The sequence below is a fragment of the Berghia stephanieae genome, chromosome 4 (assembly GCF_034508935.2).
Source record: "Berghia stephanieae isolate SIO BIC M18660-M18661 chromosome 4, UCSD_Bste_1.3, whole genome shotgun sequence".
Taxonomy (NCBI): Eukaryota; Metazoa; Mollusca; class Gastropoda; order Nudibranchia; family Aeolidiidae; genus Berghia; species Berghia stephanieae.
Genome location: NC_088363.1, coordinates 11,294,901 through 11,315,361, shown reverse-complemented (window position 1 = coordinate 11,315,361; position 20,461 = coordinate 11,294,901). Strand labels below are relative to the sequence as shown.

Sequence of the window (20,461 nt, the reverse complement as noted above, 5' to 3'; positions counted from 1 at the left end):
TTCCAAAGGTTTTATTATTTATTGTATAAACATAATGACAATACGACGTATTGAGTAGGTATAGTAATATGTATGTAATAAAATAATAGAACAAATTATACAAACAACAGATAGGGTAGTCTTATTCTTACAGTACAGAGATTATCAGTGTCAGCAACCAGTAAATGTGACTAACCAGTCTCAGATCACGTTCTAACAATTAAACTAAGAGACAAAAATTTTGAAAACCAGCTTAGGTCAGAATGCTTTCATACAAAGAATGGCAGATATTATTATTATCATTCCTAAAAAATATAATAAACAATAATGATTATAATAGCTTTAAAAAAGACCAAAATACTAAAAATAATTGACGTTTTGGGCTTAAAACCCTTCTCCAGCCAATAACAAAAACAATAAAAAATTAAATGATGTATTTATCTTCTTCTTCCTTTGATTGCACAAAATCAATTGGTTGATTATTTATTATTTATTATGTTTTTATTGTTAGCCGAAGAAGAGTTTTGAGCCAGAATGTTCTTTATTTTGTATTTTGTTCCTTTGCGAGGATATTATATTGATCTTTATTCATTACTTCTTACAGCCCACATCTTCCAGCAGCTTGGTATCAATATAATTCCTGAGAGTGACAAAAAATAAAATCTAATTTTTCTAGTCTTTTCAACAGTAAATTGTTGGGGGGGTATCTAGATCATCTCGATATATAATACCGTTTGAAACATGATACGAAGCTGTGGACTGTAAACAGCAATAAACAAACATGAAAAAAAAAAAGCTTTAAAAGCAGAACAAAATACCAAATACCAAACATTTGGCTGAAGGAGGGTTTTGGGCCCGAAACATTCCACGTTTAGTATTTTGTTCTTTCTTGTAAGCTGTTATATAATTCAATTTTGTTTATTACTTTTTGAAACGGTGTGTCACAAATACTAGAAGTTGATTGACTAGAATATTGTCATGGGCTGTTTGACCAGTTAACTGCCGTAATACTCTGGAAAAACATGTATTACAACATTTGGCCAGAAAACTCATCCTTCAAATATCGATCGATTTAAATGGCCCTCGTATTGGCAAAAGCTTTCAAACCTGGGATTTTATTAAAGACCACGAAGTCCCAGGATTGAGTTTTTGCCAAGACGAGGGTCATTTAAATCGATCGATATTTGAAGGACTGAGTTTTCAGCCAAATTTTAAAAGGTACGTGTTTTTTTTTTTTTCTTTCAGACTAGAGCATGGCAGTTACCTGTCTGGTCAAGAAACCCTTCAGAGACGGGGGTTCGATATGACAAGTCTTCACCACGGGAGTTTTACAACAATACCACCAAGACTTCAACTTGAAACCTGTAAATAATTACCACATACATAAATAAAATATTGAAATTATTATTATTATTATTTGGAGAATGTGAAATCAGAAAAATTCATTATACAAGAGAAATAAAAATGTAGGCAATGATGACAAACTTTATCCTTATTTAAGTCTCCACAGACTTTCCACTTGTTGCCAATCTTATATCATGTATTATAAAGACAGAAAGGCACAAAGACATAAAATAATCAGCAGAGAGAGGAGACCCACTCTTACAGATACCGGCGTAATTATGTATTTATGTACCTGTATGGGCTGGTGGGTCAGACATGACACAGAGAGGGAGAGAGAGAGAGGGAGACAGCGAGAGAGAGAGAGAGAGAGAGAGAGAGAGAGAGATAGAGAGAGAGAGAGAGAAGAGAGAGAGAGAGAGAGAGTGAGATAGATAGAGGGGGGGGGGGGGTGAGAGATATAGATAAAGGGAGAAAAAGAGACAGATATATAGATATATATAATATATATATATAATATATATATATATTATATATAGAGAGAGAGAGAGAGAGAGAGAGAGAGAGAGAGAGAGAGAGAGAGAGAGAGAGAAACGATATCAATAATTCAAAAGACACAGTGAATGCAGGTGATGCAGTCTATATACTATACTATACAATGGCGCATCATTGATGTCTTATTTTACATTATGTCAAGTAATGATTTGTTTGTTTTTTTTGTTTTGTTTTTAAGGGATTTACAGCGCTAGCAACACATAAAGGTCATATAAGCGCCAGTAAAAAGGAAGAAAATGGGATAGTAAAAAGTTCTAGAATTACAATTAAAGCACAAAAGAAAAGGTGAGACAAAGAGGAATTGGTTCAAATAGGGAACAGATGTAGATTCCAAGAGCACACCGTCAAAGTACTTAGTTTGAGATCACCTAAAAGTCTCATCCAGACACAAGCACAGGCCCGAACTAAGAGGAATACACTCAAATGTCTACAAATTACATAATTTAATATGCAAACTAAACATAATACAATACATAACAGAGAGATGATTTACAAGGAAAAAAATATCACCTCCCAAAACAATAACTATGCACTTGACTGTTTCCCTCCCAGCCAGGACCCTGACCAGGGCCAGGAAAAAAACCAAGTAATCTCATTCCAAGACAAAGACAGAAAGCATGTTGGAAAACAGACATAGGGGAATAGAAGACACAGTATGTACCTCCCTGCCCGCTATGGGAGGTCAGGATCCCCACCCAGAAGTAATGATTTGGGTTCAACATTTAGACAAGCAAGTATAGGACGACTTCTCAATATTATATTCTTGATTATTTAATAACAGTGTTATCGTAATGAAATAAACCATTTGTTTAGTTCTTACCATTTTTATTACAAAATTATTTTTCTAGTTTTACAGTCAAAGGAACCACAACAACAACGATAATAATAATAATAACAATAATAATAATAATAATAATAATAATAATAATAATAATAATAATAATAACAATAATAATAATAATAATAATAATAATAATAATAATAATTAATAAAAACAATAATAATAATAATAATAATAATAATAATAATAATAATAATAATAATAATAATAATAATAATAATAATAATAATAATAATAAAAATAATAATAATAATAATAACAATAACAATATGGATTTATAATATATCGTTGTGATACAAACATGGTTATGGTAAGAAGCACTTGATGCTGTGAGGACATGGGCAGTAAAAGACAAATAAATGGCATCAAAAGGACAACAGACAGCATAACTCTCCATTCAACAGAATTGGATTACAGTTGGAACCAACCACGAAATCCACAGAAAGTCTCAAGTACAAATTCACAAAAACAAAGTAAATAACTAAATAAATAAATAAAATAAACAAAAAAACAACAACAAAAAACACTCAACTAACAAGGAGTACGGCAGTTAACTGGTTAGTAATAGAATAAAGTAGTTCTTTTTTCGTTAAAAAAAACAACAAAATTTTGTGCTTTGATATGATGATATAAACATAAAAACAATAACTTTTTCACTGGGATTTAACAAAATAAAATTGATACAAAAAAACATTTGATAAAAAAAAAAACCTTCCAAGTAAAATGAAACATAAAAATGCTGTAACATCCGTGATAAAAAAAAAAATAAAAATCAAATTAAATTAAATTCTCTTTATTAATCCCATAGGGGAAATTTGTCTCCAGGGTTTATTCCAAGGGAAGACTGGAATAACTCAGGAGTCAGCCGCAGTGCAGTGCCACAAACTGAGCTAGGGCGAGATGACTTGCTCAAGGCCACACAGCGCAATGGCGGGTGATCAAACTTGGTACCTTTTGGTACGAAGCAAAGACCGTACCACTCGGCCATGCTGCCCATTTTTCAAAACTGTATAAAATAAATAAATAATCCCTTAAAGCGTTAAAATATGATTTAAACTGCATTGCCATACAATTTAAAACGTGCTAAATTAGCAATAACAAATGACCCTACTATGAGGTGAATGCGTTCATCACAGATTCAGTCCCTTAGTTGAGTCCAATAAATAGTATGCGCTTGGCTAAGAATCTCATAACATTGCCATCCGGAAGTATAACGGACCAACACACAAAACTATGTTTATAGTCTGGTTCATTCAGTTTAGTGAGAATCACTCACAAACGCGGATGGCAAAATACAATAACAAAGGCTTGATTGACGTCATCTTCGTTCTATCTATACCGTGAACTCCTGAACACTATTAAGAGGACACCACTATTTTGTTTGGGGGGGGGGGGGGGCTCTAAGAGTGAACAAAACTCATAAAATCACACAACTCATTAAAACATGAAGCCACAACAATAAAATACCAGTCCCGTGTGGAAAGTGGAAAGGTCTTTGTTATCATTCTTTATCCACCAATCAAGGGACTAAATTTGGTAGATATTGCATTCACTCAATAGGGAATGAGATTAGCGGAAGAGTAGCGTCCCTTGATTGGACGTCACCCATAGTCTGTGACATCACCGGCGGAAAAGTTATTAGAGAACGTCATGTTGGTTGTGCGTCTCTCGTCCCTCTTCTGCTAATCTCAGTCCCTATAGGGCATGGAAAACAAGACACAGCATTAGGCTTATCACTGTGTACAAGGAACTTGATAAAAAGAGTATCCACCATTTATAACAAGATGTAATCCCATTTATAATGAATGAATTTGAACTTGGCAGTGAAAGGCAATACAGTTATTATTATCCGTACACAAAATATAACATGTTAGTGTTAGAAAGGAGTGACAACCAATGGTGAAACCCCCTGTCTCCAGTTGTAAAGAATCCGACCCATTCGAGTGACAGTGACTATGCTGATATTTATAACATGTCAGTGTTAGAAAGGGGTGACAACCACTGATAAAACCCCATGCCTCCAGTTGTAGAGAATCCGATCTGACTCATTCGAGTGACAGTGACTATACTGATATATACAATTGAAAACAATAAAAAGTTGGGTTGGTTTTGTTTTTTTTTCGAAATACAACCAATTTTCAAAACTGTTTAAAATAAATAGACAATCCCTTATAACATTAAAACATGATTTAAATTGCCTTGTAACACAATTTAAAACGTTAAAGAAAAATAATTATTAATGCAATTCAAATAAGAACCAAACATTGTTTCTCTAATCTGCAACACAAAGTTGAAAGCAATTTTTTTTATTATCCTCTTTATAAGACAACTGGTCCATTGCAAACTCTGGTATTTTCAGAGGGGTCATAAGGTTACTCAGCAAATTTGAGGAAAGAAGTGAATATGATGCAGGAGGAATAAAAGTTCTCTTGTAGACAATGACAATCTGATGAACTAGGGACAGATTTACTAAAGCCCTTTACCTTTATTGCTTTATATCATTTATAGACAATCGCTAATTATAATCTGGATCTTTGTAAAGCGCTTTGAGCACATTTCGTGGATATTGTGCTATATAAAAGCTCACTATTCTCTCTTTCTTTTCTTTTATGTTAGACAAACCTAAACAATGATAATTGAATTTGAATCATATCCAGTCAATATACAGTGTAAATAGGTAGTAAAGGTAGAAATCCTCGATGTCAGACAATTTTGACCTTATGATGATGATGATGTTTTTAGAATTCAACTAGAGGTACCCAGACTTATGATTTGTATAAACAAATGTTTGTAAAGACATGCTTTAAAAAAGCTTAATCAATAAATGACAGCGCTGGTTTTGTATTGTGCGTAAAAAAATGGTTATTCATTACATTCGTACATCATTTCAGTGACCCGAATGTTTAAATCTGAGTTGATATATAATACATACAACTATTGGGAAAATACATGTAGAATTACAAATTATTTTGTTCCAACTTAACAATAAAGAAGGAATGTGGTGGACATCTCTCAGCTCTACGTCATTTTATTTGACTGCCAGTAAAGTAATAAGTTCTCACTAAATTATATATCAGACAATAAACGTTGAAGATTTTGGTAAGTCTCTCTGGTGGGCAGATGGTGTGAGTATTTTGTCTAAATGCAAAGCATCCATAACAGTAACAAATCAGTGAACAGGCACTTTGTCTAGCACTGATTCATATAGACCTCTTCAGATTTATAGTATCATCAATTGAAAGGAAAATTTGTGAACATGTTTATGCATTCATGACTTATAAGTGCTAGTATATCATGCTGAGGGCTTATCATTCATTCGACAAAGGTGATCATGATTACAACTTTCCAATTACAATTACAATTTTTGTGAGGTCTTATGAGTATGAGTAATGCTTTCTCCATTTCAATACAATTGTTAGATATTTCATTTCGGTCATTGAATTGGTCATCCAAAATCATTTTAATGTTTTTTTTTGTTTTTAAGGATTTTACGGCGCTTGCAACACATTGAGGTCATATCAGCGCCAGTAATAAGGGAGAATATGGGACAGTAACAAGTTATAGAATTACAATTAAAGCACCAAAAAAAAATGTAAGAGAAAGGGGAATGGTACAAATAGGGAATTGGTGTAAATTCCAAGAGCATACCATCAATGTACTTAGAATGAGATCACCTAAAAGTCTCATCCTTATTTTTTTGCTGAGATGATAGTATGAGAAACGTGTTGCTTACAATGATATGTTATGAGTTACAGGGCCAGGCAGAGTTTTCATAACAGAAGGGTCATGGGTTCGAGCCCCCATCACCATAAAGTTTTTATTCTCTATTATCTTCTGGCACTTCACTTCTTGTTATTAAGAGTTACATCATATAGAAATGATTGAGTACTTTAAAAGAAAAGGCATCTTGGCCAACGTAACATTAGCAAACATTGGTAATTCATCCAGTCTATAATATCATTTGCATAGAGAGAGAGACAAAAGTATACATTTTGGTTGTATAAGGTCAAAGGTTAATCTAATTGCGATTATAAATGGGAAGGGTTAACAAGGCAGACTTGATGATGTAATAATAAAAATGATGTTGATGATAATAATAATAATAATAATGGTAATAATAATAATAATAATAATAATAATAATAATAATAATAATAACAACAATAATAATAATAGTGATGACGATGATGATCATGATGATGATAATCGTAATAATTATGTACAGCGCTTAACTTTCACAGGGAAGCTCAGAGGCTCTTTACAATTTCATGCTTAATCAGCATTTCGTTTGCTCAGTAATTCTACTTTTCACTTTCTTGATATGTAGCAATAACAAGTACTAACACACACACACACACACAGACACACATAATAATTTTTGTTTGTTTTTTTTTAAAGTAATAATATGAATTATAATCTTTAAATTAATGGTGTTAAGCTTTCATGACCCCAAAATCAAGAAGAACTTGTAAGGAATATTTTACAGGACATCGAAAATTTAATTAAAAAAAAAAAAAGATTTGAAATAGTTACAGATACTTGAAAAGATGTCAATGGTCTTATTAACCTAATTTTGATGAAGAATTACAATGTAACAAAGTAAAAAGTCTAACTGGAACACAAATGAAACAGGCTTTGAATGGATAGGTAGATAACAATGCGAAATTGAATGTATGCTTCAATTTAAAATACGAAAACAGATAATATGGACGTTTCAGGTTTCCCCTTTATCAACAAAACACTACAGACGAATGAGATAAAGTGGGAGTGGCTACCACAACTATTGTTAAAAACAGACTTGAATTCTGTGTTTCGGCTTGGCACATGCACATATAAACGTATTCAAGAATGGAAACCTACACATGACACACCAAACACAAACATACATACACCCATTATTTTGGGAATGAGGGTTATATAACACAGGGTTAGTCCAAGTCATTCATCTGGTTTAAGTCGTATAACTATTGTATCAAATGAAAGGTAAATTATTTAAGTTTTTAAATGTAAATAGTTATTTATCTTTCATTTGATACATTATTCATGTCTATTCACCAAAGCAATTTATACGAATTTTGTTTTTAATGAACCATTTTGAATAACCCTGTATAAATATATATTTAAAAAATAAACCAAAATGATAATTATATACAATCAATAAATCTGTCATTTAAGACGAATGCATCCCTCAACATTGGAAGCTTTCCTGAGAAAATTGATGACATTGGGCTGATTTTTAAAATGTTGATGCTGTGGGTAAGACATTTAAACCTGAATTTGAATTCAATGGAAAATAACAATTCAACAATAAATGAAACAAATATGCTTTCAAAATTACTGCATATATTATGTGACCCATGACCTCAAATCGGTATCATATCACGGTAAACCAGGTGACAAAAAAAAAAAGGGGGGGGGGGGGGAATTCCAAAGTTTAAATGACTGGGAATGTAAAATTCCAGTTTGTGTCTGTTTAAAAAATTCATAGTTCTTACAATCAATTCCATCTTTAGCATCTAAACCAACCCGACTTCATATCAATTTGAGGTGATAAGACACATATATCAGTTCCAGGCAGGCCAAATGGGAACATCAATATCAAAATTACAATCGATTCAACTTGCAACAACAAATTCACTCAGGAATGATGCTGATATCATTATCGGAATGTTCCAGACAGTAATGAATGACAATCAAATCATCAATAAGTTTGTTATTCATTTGCATCAAAGGCAGGAAAAAGTGTTCTAGTGTGTGTGTGTGTGTATGTGTGTGTGTGTGTGTTTATGTGCGGTTTTGTACTTTTTGTTTCATTTATGTCTGTTTGCGTATATTATGTATATGCTGTAACCAAATGAAAAATTGTCTTCATGACCAATATTATTATCATAATCTGCTCAAATGTCTTGAGAACTTTGATAAATTTCTCATAACGGTCAAATCCACAACAAAATTCAAGTTTTCCCCAGAATCATTGCCTGGCAGTATTAAACAATCTGTGAACCTTTTACAATAAAAATTTTAACGACTCATAAATTGATGTTTTGTTTTTATTTTTAAGGGTTTTACGGCGCTTGCAACACATTAAGGTCATATCAGCGCCAGTAAAAAGGAAGAAAATGGGATAGTAAAAAGTTCTAGAATTAAAATTTAAGCACAAAAGAAAAGGTCAGACAAAGGGGAATTGGTTCAAATAGGGAACAGATGTAGATTCCAAGAGCACACCGTCAAAGTACTTAGTTTGAGATCACCTAAAAGTCTCATCCAGACACAAGCACAGGTCCCAACTAAGAGGAATACACTCAAATGTTTACCAATCCTATAATATAATATGTAAACTAAACATAATACAATGCATAACAGAGAGATGATTTACAAGGAAAAAAATATCATCTCCCAAAACATTAACTATACATTCGACTGTTCCCCTCTCAGCCAAGGACTCCAGCCAATGTCAGGACAAAACCAAATAATCTCATTCCAAGACAAAGACAGAAAGCAATTGGAAAACAGATTAGAGGGGATTGAAGACACAGCAAGTACCTCCCTGAACGCTATGGGAGGTAGGAACCCCATCCAGCTCATAAATTGACATTACACATCATTACACTATGTACACCAGACAAAAAAAATTAATTGGTTCAATCCCATTTTCCATCTTTTAAATTTGTCGTGTCAGAAAAAAACAATTAAAACATTTGTCATATAATTCCCAGAAAACATACAAAATACTTATCGTTATAAACATTAAACGCGAACGAACCAAACTCAATTCACAAATGAAATTTTTGAAGAATAGAAATTGAATGTAAATAAAAACAGGTCTATCTTACTAAATATGACCCATCGTCTTAAAAAGGAATTATGTCGAAGAAATCTCCAGATTCCACAAAGTGACTTTACATAAAAAATTTACAATGAACAGAATTGAGAGATTTTAATTTTTTTTTGTCACTGTTTTTTCTTACGGTTATGTGGTCTAGTGATATGACACAAGTATTTGGATCAGAAGGAAGCCGAGATCAATCCCAGGTGAAGTTGAGATATTTTTTCCCCCTGTACACCAAGCAGTGATTAGGTAGCTGGATCTATTACATCTGGTGGAAAGTACCTTGCAATAGACTGGCATCCAATCCAAAGGGTAGCAAGCAATTGCAATTGTCCATTTCACAGTATATAAACTGGAATAAACTCCGACTCCATGGGTATTATGGCTATGAGGGACTACTTTAAAAAAAATTTTCATAAAATTTGATATAGATCATTACAGTGCAACCGAATACAACTACATCGAAGGTATCGACAACCAGATTAAGTTGAATCCAAGCTTTCATCGAAAGCAGGCGCCATGAGTAATGCTTTTACACTCGGGTACGATTTCCTTGAACAAACAGTTTCCCCAAACTCATTCGAATATCCCAAATTTTTTCATTATTACTTGTTGTGCATGGTACCCTCGAACTCCTAGGGAGATGCCAAACAGTTCAATGAAACTGTGCTCGAGTAAAATGAAAAGAAACAAAAAGAAGATTATTCATGTCTTCTGTAGATCCAATGTTTTCATTAGATTCAACTTTTGTGTCTTATCCTGGTTGCACTGTATGCGTTTGTTGAGAATAATAGATTTCGACTGTATTAAGTATAAAAGTTTCATAAATCTAACCATTTTTACTTTAAGTTCAATCTTCAGTCTCAGGTTCGACTCAACACAAAACCCCATAGTTGCAAAGAGCCACATATGAATATTCAAATAATAATCTGGATTATATCATTTTAGAGCTATATACCCTAAAAATCATAATTTATTCATTAATTCATTGTTATCAAATTTTAACAATATTCAGTAATATAGAGGGGTAACAAAAAATCAGTTTACACATCATTAACAACTTGGTACCATTTTCCACAGTGACATAAAGATTGAAATTTGATACAAGAAAACAACAAATCTGTGACTGTGATTTTGCTACTTGTATTTGAAAAAAACACATAGCCTTGAGCATAGAAAACAGATTGTTTTGCTGAGGGTGGGGATAGGGGTTGGGAAAGAGATGAATGATGGTAAAAATATATTTTTAAAATTAACATATCATTACCTAACATCCACAAATGCACGGCTTGTACACAACTCAAAGTGGCTGATATTTTGAGTATTTCATTTCATGTAATTTTAAAATTTGATTAGTACATAAATTTTCTGATTTTCTAATTAATCTGCTTTATAACTTAAGTATAGCGATTGATGGCAGTGAGAAATAGAGATTTCAGCAGTAAAATGGGATATGGTCAACATATTTTTACAAAAATCGGTGATATATTGAATTAGTGTGAATCAGAATTGAAATGTTGGGAATGAAGAAGAAAAAAACCCTCTGAAATTATGTTCTTTTCTCTGTAGCGACTTGATAATGGAATGGTCAGATCTAATGAAATACTAGAAAATATTATCACAGCAAAATCTGATATGAATTTCTGTAGGCGTTTGTGATGATGATGATGATGATGATGATGATGATGATGATGATGATGATGATGATGATGATAGGAGGTGGCTGTGGTTAATACTAATACGTACGTTATTTCATCTTGTGACAGGATGGGTGACAAAGAATGAAAAAGTCTCTCGACTCCTGCATTGTGTCTTTGTCTAAAGTAGTTTACACACATTATCCCACTTGATACAAGTGTGAACGAGTACCTGCCAATAAGTGATGACAAATATTGTGACAGTGCCAGTCTGTCCCTCGAGATGGCCCCAAGAATAGCTGCTGACAGGACCAGGTGGAGATCCCTTGCATCGCCTCAAGTGCCAGAAGGCCCAGAGGTTTGAGTGAGTGAGTGAGTGCTAGACACAAAAAGGAGACCTAAAATATGAATTATACTGAATGAAATGAAAATTTGGATCCCCATGGGGTCTGCTGGAGGATTTTAATGAAGCAACGTTCTTTGAACACGTTGATTCTTAAGAAGAGATGCGAGAGATAAATGTTCATCAACGTGTGAGCTACATTTGAGATTATCATGTCTGATGTTTCATTTCTCTTTTTTTCTCCCCCCTCGTCAAGTCTTACAGTGATTATTGAAAAAGTTTTGCTCTGCAATTTTTGAAACTTTTTGTTTTCTAGGCAATGAAGACGCTTCAAATGACGACTACCACAAAGTAAATAATGCATTCCAAAATTATCCCCACCTATCACGAATGATGTTGACAATGACAAAATGATACCATAAGGTTTCTATTTCATTGTCTGCATCCATTGATAATAAATATGATTTTCATTTTTCCTCCAATATTTTTTAATTGACAAAAACAAATTTCTTGATTTAAAACTAAAACTTTCAGGTCGGGACTAACGGCCCCTTTCAGAAAATATGCAAATTAAGGTGATCAATCTCCTAACCCTTTACAATGAGCTTTTGAAAAGGCAGGAAAAAAAACCCCATACATTCTAAAAAAATCAACAGAATCACAAATCCCTGACCTGAATTAAAGAAGCCCTACTTATAACCCAAACAGCTTTCATTTCAGATTAAAAGAGAGGAAATCCATTTTTTATCTACGTCTCTGTTTCACGGTCACTATCTTTGTTAGCAACGACGCTGCTCAGTCGGTAAAACGTTTTGGGTGGCTGCAGGTCCCGATCCACCTCCAAGGCAGAACTGTCGAATGGAGCCATTTCCTCATCCTCTTCCTTGAAGTCTTCCTCATGGACTGTTGAAAGACTCACTTTGGACTTTCCGTTTTCTTGAAGCTCGATCTGACCTTGGACAGCATTCCTCAACTAAGTAGTTTGGAGACAAATAGTGAAGGTAAAAGTACAGTTAATATTTTAAAAAGAGAATAATAACAATAACAAAACTGTTCATAAGGAGTCACAAACATGAAATAGACATTACCACATAGAGATGAAAAGACAGTTACGAAATTTTATGCCTAATTGAATTGAAAATATAATCTAATGTATGACTTGTATGGAAATTCTAAAATTAAATCTGTTGCATTCAACAGTACTTAAAATTGAATAACTTTGTTTGATTGCCCATTTATGTGAAGCTGAGGGAGATGAGTTTGAATTTGGAGATTTTAAGTAAAAAAAAAAACAAACTAATAAGCAACCTGAAAATGCTGTCTATTAACTGCCATACTCTGGAAAAACATGTATTTAAAAATTTGGCCACAAAACTCTTCCTTCAAATATCAGTCGAGTTAAATGTCTCACATCTTGCCAAAAACTCTCAAATCGGGGACCTTGTTAGTTCAGAGATTTGAGAGTTTTTGCCAAGACGACAGCCATTTAAATCGATATTTATTTGAAGAACGGGTTTTCTGGCCAAGTTTTCAAATATGTTTTTTCCAGAGTACAACAGTTAAAGTGTGAAACAAAAATGGTATGTGTAGATCAAATCCAGAATCTCAAGTTTACAAATCAATTGACGCACCATGCTGCACCCAATGCTCTTTATTATAGTCTACTACGAGTATTACCTCAAAACTAACAACATTGAGATGAATATCAACTACTGTTATTTATTTAAAAGAAAATCTAAAAGGCTCCATACACGCACGGTTTTGATAGGCGTCCACGGTTTTGATAGGCGTCCGAACCAGGCAAACCGGGGTGAAAACGCAATGTGTGTGGCCAAATACCTGGCCCATAAACCTAGGTACGGTCCATCGCTCGCAAAGCCCGCTTTGCTTAATATTTTTCGAGGCGATCGGCGATCGGGGGCGTGGCAGTATAAAAAATTGGACAATTTTTTCGGATTTTCTCTGTTTTGACGTCAGATTCGTGATCAGCGTCGAATTTACAATAAGTTTGATACCAAGAACTATGTTTTTACTCCAAAAATTGATGAAATTAGAAATAAATTTTAATTAATATTGAGGCTATGTGGCCGACAGAACAGTGCCCCTCCCTGTTTTGTGATGCACCAAGTGGTATGACTCTTGCTTCCAGATCGGAAGGTTCAGTTTTCGAGACCCGCTCTGCGTGGCGCAGAGTTGAGTCCTTGGAAAATGCTCTTTACTCACATTTTCTCACCGTACTCAGGTGTAAAATGAGTACATGGCCGTTCGTTGAATTTGTTAGGAAAAAATGTCACATCGCCTGACAGGCGTCATGTCTCGTCTTTCAAGTTTAATATTGCTGTTGCCTTGGCACCCCTTGTAAAGCGCTTTGAGCACGTGGATATTGCGCCAAATAAATGCTGTGTTATTATTTTTTTTTAATAATATTTTTTATAAATGTTGCGCCAGGAAGAGGTAGATGGCAAAAGTTTCGTTCATACAAAATAAAAAATAGTTTTCATGATTTTCAATGTAATGATATAATAATATGCCAGTTCTTTTTTTTTTTTTCCTCCTCACCCGTTGACGCGACATGACGGTCGACCTTGACACAGACATTTGGGATTGGCAGATGCCAATGACTACGTGATGACAGGGGTGGGCATTGTCTGAATTATAATCTACAAACAACGCCCCCCCCCCCCCCCCAAAAAAAAAAGAGCTGTGTGCGTGTGTGTGGTGGCGGTGGTGGTTGAGGGGGGGGGGGGGGGGGTGCGAATGCGAGTAGTCCCGAGGAGTACCCGTTTAACCTGCCACAGGAACACTGTTGATTTGTTTTATAAATAATAATAATAATAATAATAATAATAATAATAATAATAATAATAATAATAATAATAATAATAATAAAATAATAATAATAATAATAATAATAATAATAATAATAATAATAATAATAATAATAATAATAATAATAATAATAATAATAATAATAATAATAATAATAATAATAATAATAATGACGATAAATAACAAATCTTTATTGTCCACAAAATGGAAAAATTTCCGTGGTCTACGTTGCTTTTAAACTTAAATCGGATTGTAAATGTATGGATGTTATGCGTATTGGAAAAATACTCACGACATCTCCATCGGGTATAACATATTAACACACAAAACTGCAAACGCAAACGTTCATTGTCTGATTGATATAACTTAGTGATAAGTTAATTATAAAATGCTGTCTAAAAGCAATAACACGGGTTGACTAACGTCAAATTCATTCCTTCTATTGATGCTCCGTGTTAAATTAAAATACTCACAAAGTCCGCCAGCCAGAAATATCACTCCAGCCCAAAGATCTACATGGAACCTTGAACGTTATAGTCTGATATATTTTAATGAGAACTAATCATAAAAATGGGTGTCTAAAAACAATAACAATGAGATGAGTGACGTCAATTTGGTTCCTTCTATAAATATCCAAGAACTTTACTCACTCCATCCGCTCTCTCCTCCTTCAATACATATGAATCTATTCTCTCATCACTTTTTTGTGCGGCTATGCATGTGATCTTGTGAAATGACACTCGCCTTTGGATCGGACGGTACTGGATTCGAGTCCCGCTCTGAGTGGCGCATAATTGAGTCCTTGGAAAAGGCTCTTTACTCGCATTCTCTCACCTTGTTCACTGTTAAAATGAGTACCTCGCTGTTTACAGCGTCGTCTCTGTCGGGAAACAATTGCAATATCGCTTAGCAGTCATGTCTCGTCTAATATGTTTTTATGTTGGCCAAAGACCCTTATAAAGTGATTTGAGCACCTTTATTGAATATAGCGGTATATATAGCGTAAGTAAATTTTTCTCTCTTTCTCTTTCTCTCTCTCCCTCTCCCTCTCTCTCTCTCTCTCTCTCTCTCTCTCTCTCGACATGTTAGATTATTATAGCTATTGCTACATGTGATGCGAATATCTTGGACGGTTATTGATGCTATGAGTTTAGGTAAAATGCTCACAACATCCACCAGTCGGAAATAACGTACCGTCATACAAAACTACGAGTAACCTTGAACGTTAAAAGTCTGATTGATATAATTTAGTGAGAACTAATTACCAAAATGACTGCCTTAATACAATAACAAAGAGTGGAATGATGTCAATTTCGTTCCTTCAACAGTCTAATTGATATAATTTAGTGAGAAGTAATCACTATTGTGCGCAAGACGAAAGATAGAATAACAGACAGTAACTGGGATCGTAGCCTCACTCTTAATTAAAATTTATTTCTAATTTCACCAATTTTTGGAGTAAACACACAGTTCTTAGTATCAAACCTATTGTAAATTTGACGCTGATCTCGAATCCGACGTGAAAACAGCGAAAATCCGAAAAAAATTGTCCACTTTTTTATACTGCCAGGCCCCCGATCGCCGATCACCTCAAAAAAATATCTCCCCGTATGTGGGCAAAAATCATCTGCGATCAACGCAGGGATCGGGTCACAGCGATAGGTCATCCGTACCACTACCAGCGGATGTCGGCGTCTATGGGGGGGCTTAATATCCTAACAACAGCCATCAAACCCATGTCTATATCATCATCATCATCATCATCATCATCATTTAACAGCTTAAGCAGATCTACCATAGCAACTAACAAAACATCAGCAATAATTTGGAAAAAAAATTATCAGAAATTCAAGAGAAAAAATCTATACAAACCCAAAAATGAATGATTCTCACCCTATTGTTATGAAATGTGAAATTGAAATGTCTGAGAATTGATGTAGCAAAATTTTAATTTGGAAATTTGAGACCGTAACCATATCTTACACCTAAAAAATGGTAATATTTTCAACAATATTCCTTTAAATTTGATTTAAAAATCTGAATTTGGAGGGGAAAAAAAAAAAATTCTATACATCTTATTTGATATCTTCAACTAAAAAAATTAATTTTAATTCTTACAGTGAGTCAAATAAGAAGAGAAAATTTGATAGTGTATGAGTAAATGTTATGTAGAGTTGTTTATTCGTGTTGATGTTGTGTTAAGTTTACCTTTGTATAATGATTTAAATGTAGGAAAAAGATCATAAATATCTAATATTTATTTATTTATTCCTATTTGCAATAATTACTCCTTTGTACTCTGAGTGATATGCACAATATTCCATCAATAAAGAAATTTTCGAATGGAATTGAGTGGGGGGAAAATAGAAAATTGGCCAATATTGACTCCAAAATAAATGTGTAAATTTATCAATACGTTGCAGGTCTGCTTATGGGGATAAAAGTACGTTTTTAAAAAGGCGTTATTATCATTTACTGTACGTACCTCTTTCAATCCAACGACCCCAGCCAATCTGCCTGTGTTAGTGACAAAGGCGTGACTCAAGCCCAGTAGAGAGAAGAGCGAATGGACCTGGCACGTGAGAACAAAAGAGAATTATGACAGGATCATTAAAAAAAGTTAGATCTTCACAATTTACAAAACAAAACAAAAGAGCTTGCTTCCAAGTTGTCCAATGACATCACAATTCAATCTACTGACTGTATTGAGCTTTTTCACATATCGCAATATCCACTAAACGTGCTCAAAGCATTTTACAAGGGGTCCCTGGCCAACATGACGCCTGTTAGGCGATAATACAATATTTTTTCTGACAGAGACAACGCTGTTAACGGCCAGGTACTCATTTTACACCTGAGTACGATAAGAGAATGTGAGTAAAGAGCCTTTTCCAAGGACTCAACAATGCACTGAGCGAGGCTCAAAACCAGGACCTTCCGATCCGAAAGCGAGTGTATGCCTATCTGAAGTGCATTGCAATTTATATTTTATCATGAAAGAGAAGTAAATGACGGTGAGAGGTTTTAATGTTCCAACAGAATAAAATTGAATTGCCACTTTCACCTGAGTTTATCCAATACATATCATCACAAAATCACAAGATTAAGTTTTCCATGTAAACCGTTTTTGGTGCCACTATGCACCATACTAATAATAGTGTGCCTATTATCTGTCATCTGCATTTTTTGCGGCCGCAAATATCAGGGCTATACGCAAATTTCCCAAAATTGGCAAATCGCGTGGCAAATTTTGGGGAAAAAAAAAGAAGCGAAAACAATAACGAAAAAAAAAGTGCGAAACTTGAGAAATGTTGCAGCTTTGCCTGGGCCCAAACCAAGGGAAGCTACTCTCTACGGATAATGATCCTTTAAAATCTTTGTAACAACGCTATTCACAGTCATTTCATTTCTCAATGTAATAAATTGTCTTTTATATGTATCGTGTGTTAATTTTTACTGAAACGCTTAGTTTTCCTCGGCAAATTTTTGGTCCCAATTTGGCAAAAAATGCAGATGACAGTATTATGTACTGCACTGTCACAAAACTTAACTGCAAAAGCTTTGCAATCTGAAAAGAGGGAATTATGAGTTTCACATATAAATTCCATCAATCCATTGTTGACCTTTTAACTTAAAAACAAGTTCACTTTTAACCACATGACACATATGTCTAATTAAGCACATATGTGACCCCTCGTCTAAAAACGGTATTAAGTCGGGATGAATAAGATGCTGAAAATGGAATTTGTAGCCAGAAATATCATGCATAAGTTGAGTTTATTATGCTTTATAGAGGAGAAGGAATATCATATTTTACTGAGCTAAATGCCAACGTTTCATATTTTTGACCAGTTTAACTATAATTTGACTTTTTAGCACCTGGTCCATCCTGACATAATACCGTTTTGAGACGAGGGGTCACATATGGAGTCACATGACCAAAGAAACAAGATATATAAAAAGGCAAACTAATAAATGGCTGTCACCTTGTGCAGTGACGTCCTTTCCACCAACTGAAAGGGGGCGGGGTCAATTTGAACACCTTCCCAGTCGATTGAGACAGACAGCTGATGCTGGGTCCAGGCTTCTTGCTGGGAACACAAAAAACAAAAATTATTAGGTCGTTGTGACAATTCATGATCTATCAAAGTCAACATGCAGAGAGACACTGATTAAACAGCAAATTGTTCATAGTTACCAACGATTAACATTACTTATTTTGATAGATCTGCAACAGACAATAACAAACAACTAAAAATAAAAACAAAACATAAAACAGATTTTATTTACATTTTTACAATATCCAAATTTCACTTAGCGTATGTCGTATGAATTCAGGCTTGAACAGTTCCAAACCATTCCCAAAGTTATTATTTAAAAAGAAGTGAGCTTTATATAGCGCAATATCTACTAAATGTGCTTAAAGCGCTTTACAAAGGGTCCCTGGTCAACAGCAACATTTAACATGTAGGACGGGACATGATGCCTGTTAGGCGATATTACAATTTTTCGGACAAAGCTGTTAACGGCCAGGTACTCATTTTACACCTGAGTACGGTGAGAGAATGTGAGCAAAGAGCCTTTTCCAAGGACTCAATTATGCGCCGAGCGCGAGGCTCGAACCTAGGACCTTCCGATCCGAAAGTGAGTGTCATACCACTAGACCACATAGCCGCACAAACATTTTAAAGCATTAAAAAAAAAAATTTTTGAAAAAATATCCACTGGTGAGCCCGAGTGGGAGGAAAAACAAGAACATATTTATTAGCCTATACAGTCGTACTCTGGGAAAAACCCATATAAAGGGAAATAAAAGTCATTAGCCAAGATTTGATATGAGCTTACGTCTTCGATGGGAAGATGGCTGATTTTGGTGGGTGTTGGATCTGTGGGCTGATTGGAGAATGGGCAGGAGGGACAAAAAAAACACACAAAAACTTTACAACTTTGATTATAATAATAATAATAATAATATAATAATAATAATAATAATAATAATAATAATAATAATAATAATAATAATAATGATAATAATGATAATAATAACTTATAATATAGTATGTCAATAAACAATACAAAATAGAGAGAGAAAAATCAAGCAGGCATTAAAAAAAAAAATCAAATTCCAAAGAGTAAAAATGCAAAAACGTGTGATTAATACAATGGCTGGGTTGTTTTTTTTATTTTTTCAATTATTTTGTTGTTGTATTCTTTCTTGTGTTCTCTCTATCTTGTCTCATAATATAAAAATCATATCTTTTCAAATTTTCATCTTCCCTCATTCTTTAAAGCGATGCTATCACTATTCCCATTAGATTTAACTTCACAATAACAATGTGTCGTAAATACCCTTGAGAGATAAAATGATTCCAAATAGTTATCTTACCAGCTTGACTTTCTTATAAAGTGCTTGCATGCTGCCTTTCTGTAAATAGAAAATGATAAATATATGCATGTTAACGGTGGGTAGGGAAGGGGGGGGGGGAATTTTCTGTGTGTAAGAGTGACAGAGAGAAGGGGATGAAGAGATGAAGTGAGAGATGGGGGTGATAGATAGATAGAGGCATATACATTGGTAGAGAGAGAGAGAGAGAGAGAGAGAGAGAGAGAGAGAGAGAGAGAGAGAGAGAGAGAGAGAGAGAGAGAGAGAGAGAACAGTATGATATCGTTGTGAGTGACCAGATAGTTTGCTAGCATTAATGGTAACAAAACGGGTCTTCATTACAATTACTACTAAATTTATAAAACATATAACACATTATCCAATCAATTTATCAATTATTCAATAAAACAAAAAATGAATCAACATATAAATCAGTGATTCAGTGTTAAAAGACTTCAATGAAAAGAGACCAACTAAGCCTTACATCGAGGGTGAAGGGCATGTCCTCTAAGATGCTTTCCTTTCGTTGTTTGGCCAATTTCCTGTAGAAATTGTTAACTTCAGCTGGATGGAAATAACAAAAAAAAAAAAAGAAATTATTTTATTGGAAAGATCAAAGTTTTGCTTCAATGACATAGATATGCGGCTATGTGGTCTTGTGGTACGACACTCGCCTTTGGACTAGATTGTACAGGATTCGAGTCCCACTCTGAGCAGTCTCTAAC

At 34.1% G+C, this 20,461-nt stretch overlaps 1 protein-coding gene across 2 annotated transcripts in view; it reads right to left on the bottom strand.

The window, feature by feature from the left end:
- Positions 1-11,101: 11,101 nt before the first annotated feature.
- The window catches only part of LOC144970025 (chloride channel protein 2-like), a 55,098-nt gene continuing 45,738 nt past the window's right edge, over positions 11,102-20,461 (bottom strand). For both annotated transcript variants that reach the window (XM_078909201.1, XM_078909202.1), the window contains exons 21-26: positions 20,221-20,300; positions 19,740-19,778; positions 19,199-19,246; positions 18,340-18,444; positions 16,839-16,925; positions 11,102-12,497 (exon numbers count right to left, since the gene is read on the bottom strand). In XM_078909201.1, coding sequence (XP_078765327.1) covers positions 12,273-12,497; positions 16,839-16,925; positions 18,340-18,444; positions 19,199-19,246; positions 19,740-19,778; positions 20,221-20,300 — 584 coding nt within the window. In that variant the 3' untranslated portion in view covers positions 11,102-12,272. The remainder of the gene's footprint in view (positions 12,498-16,838; positions 16,926-18,339; positions 18,445-19,198; positions 19,247-19,739; positions 19,779-20,220; positions 20,301-20,461) is intronic.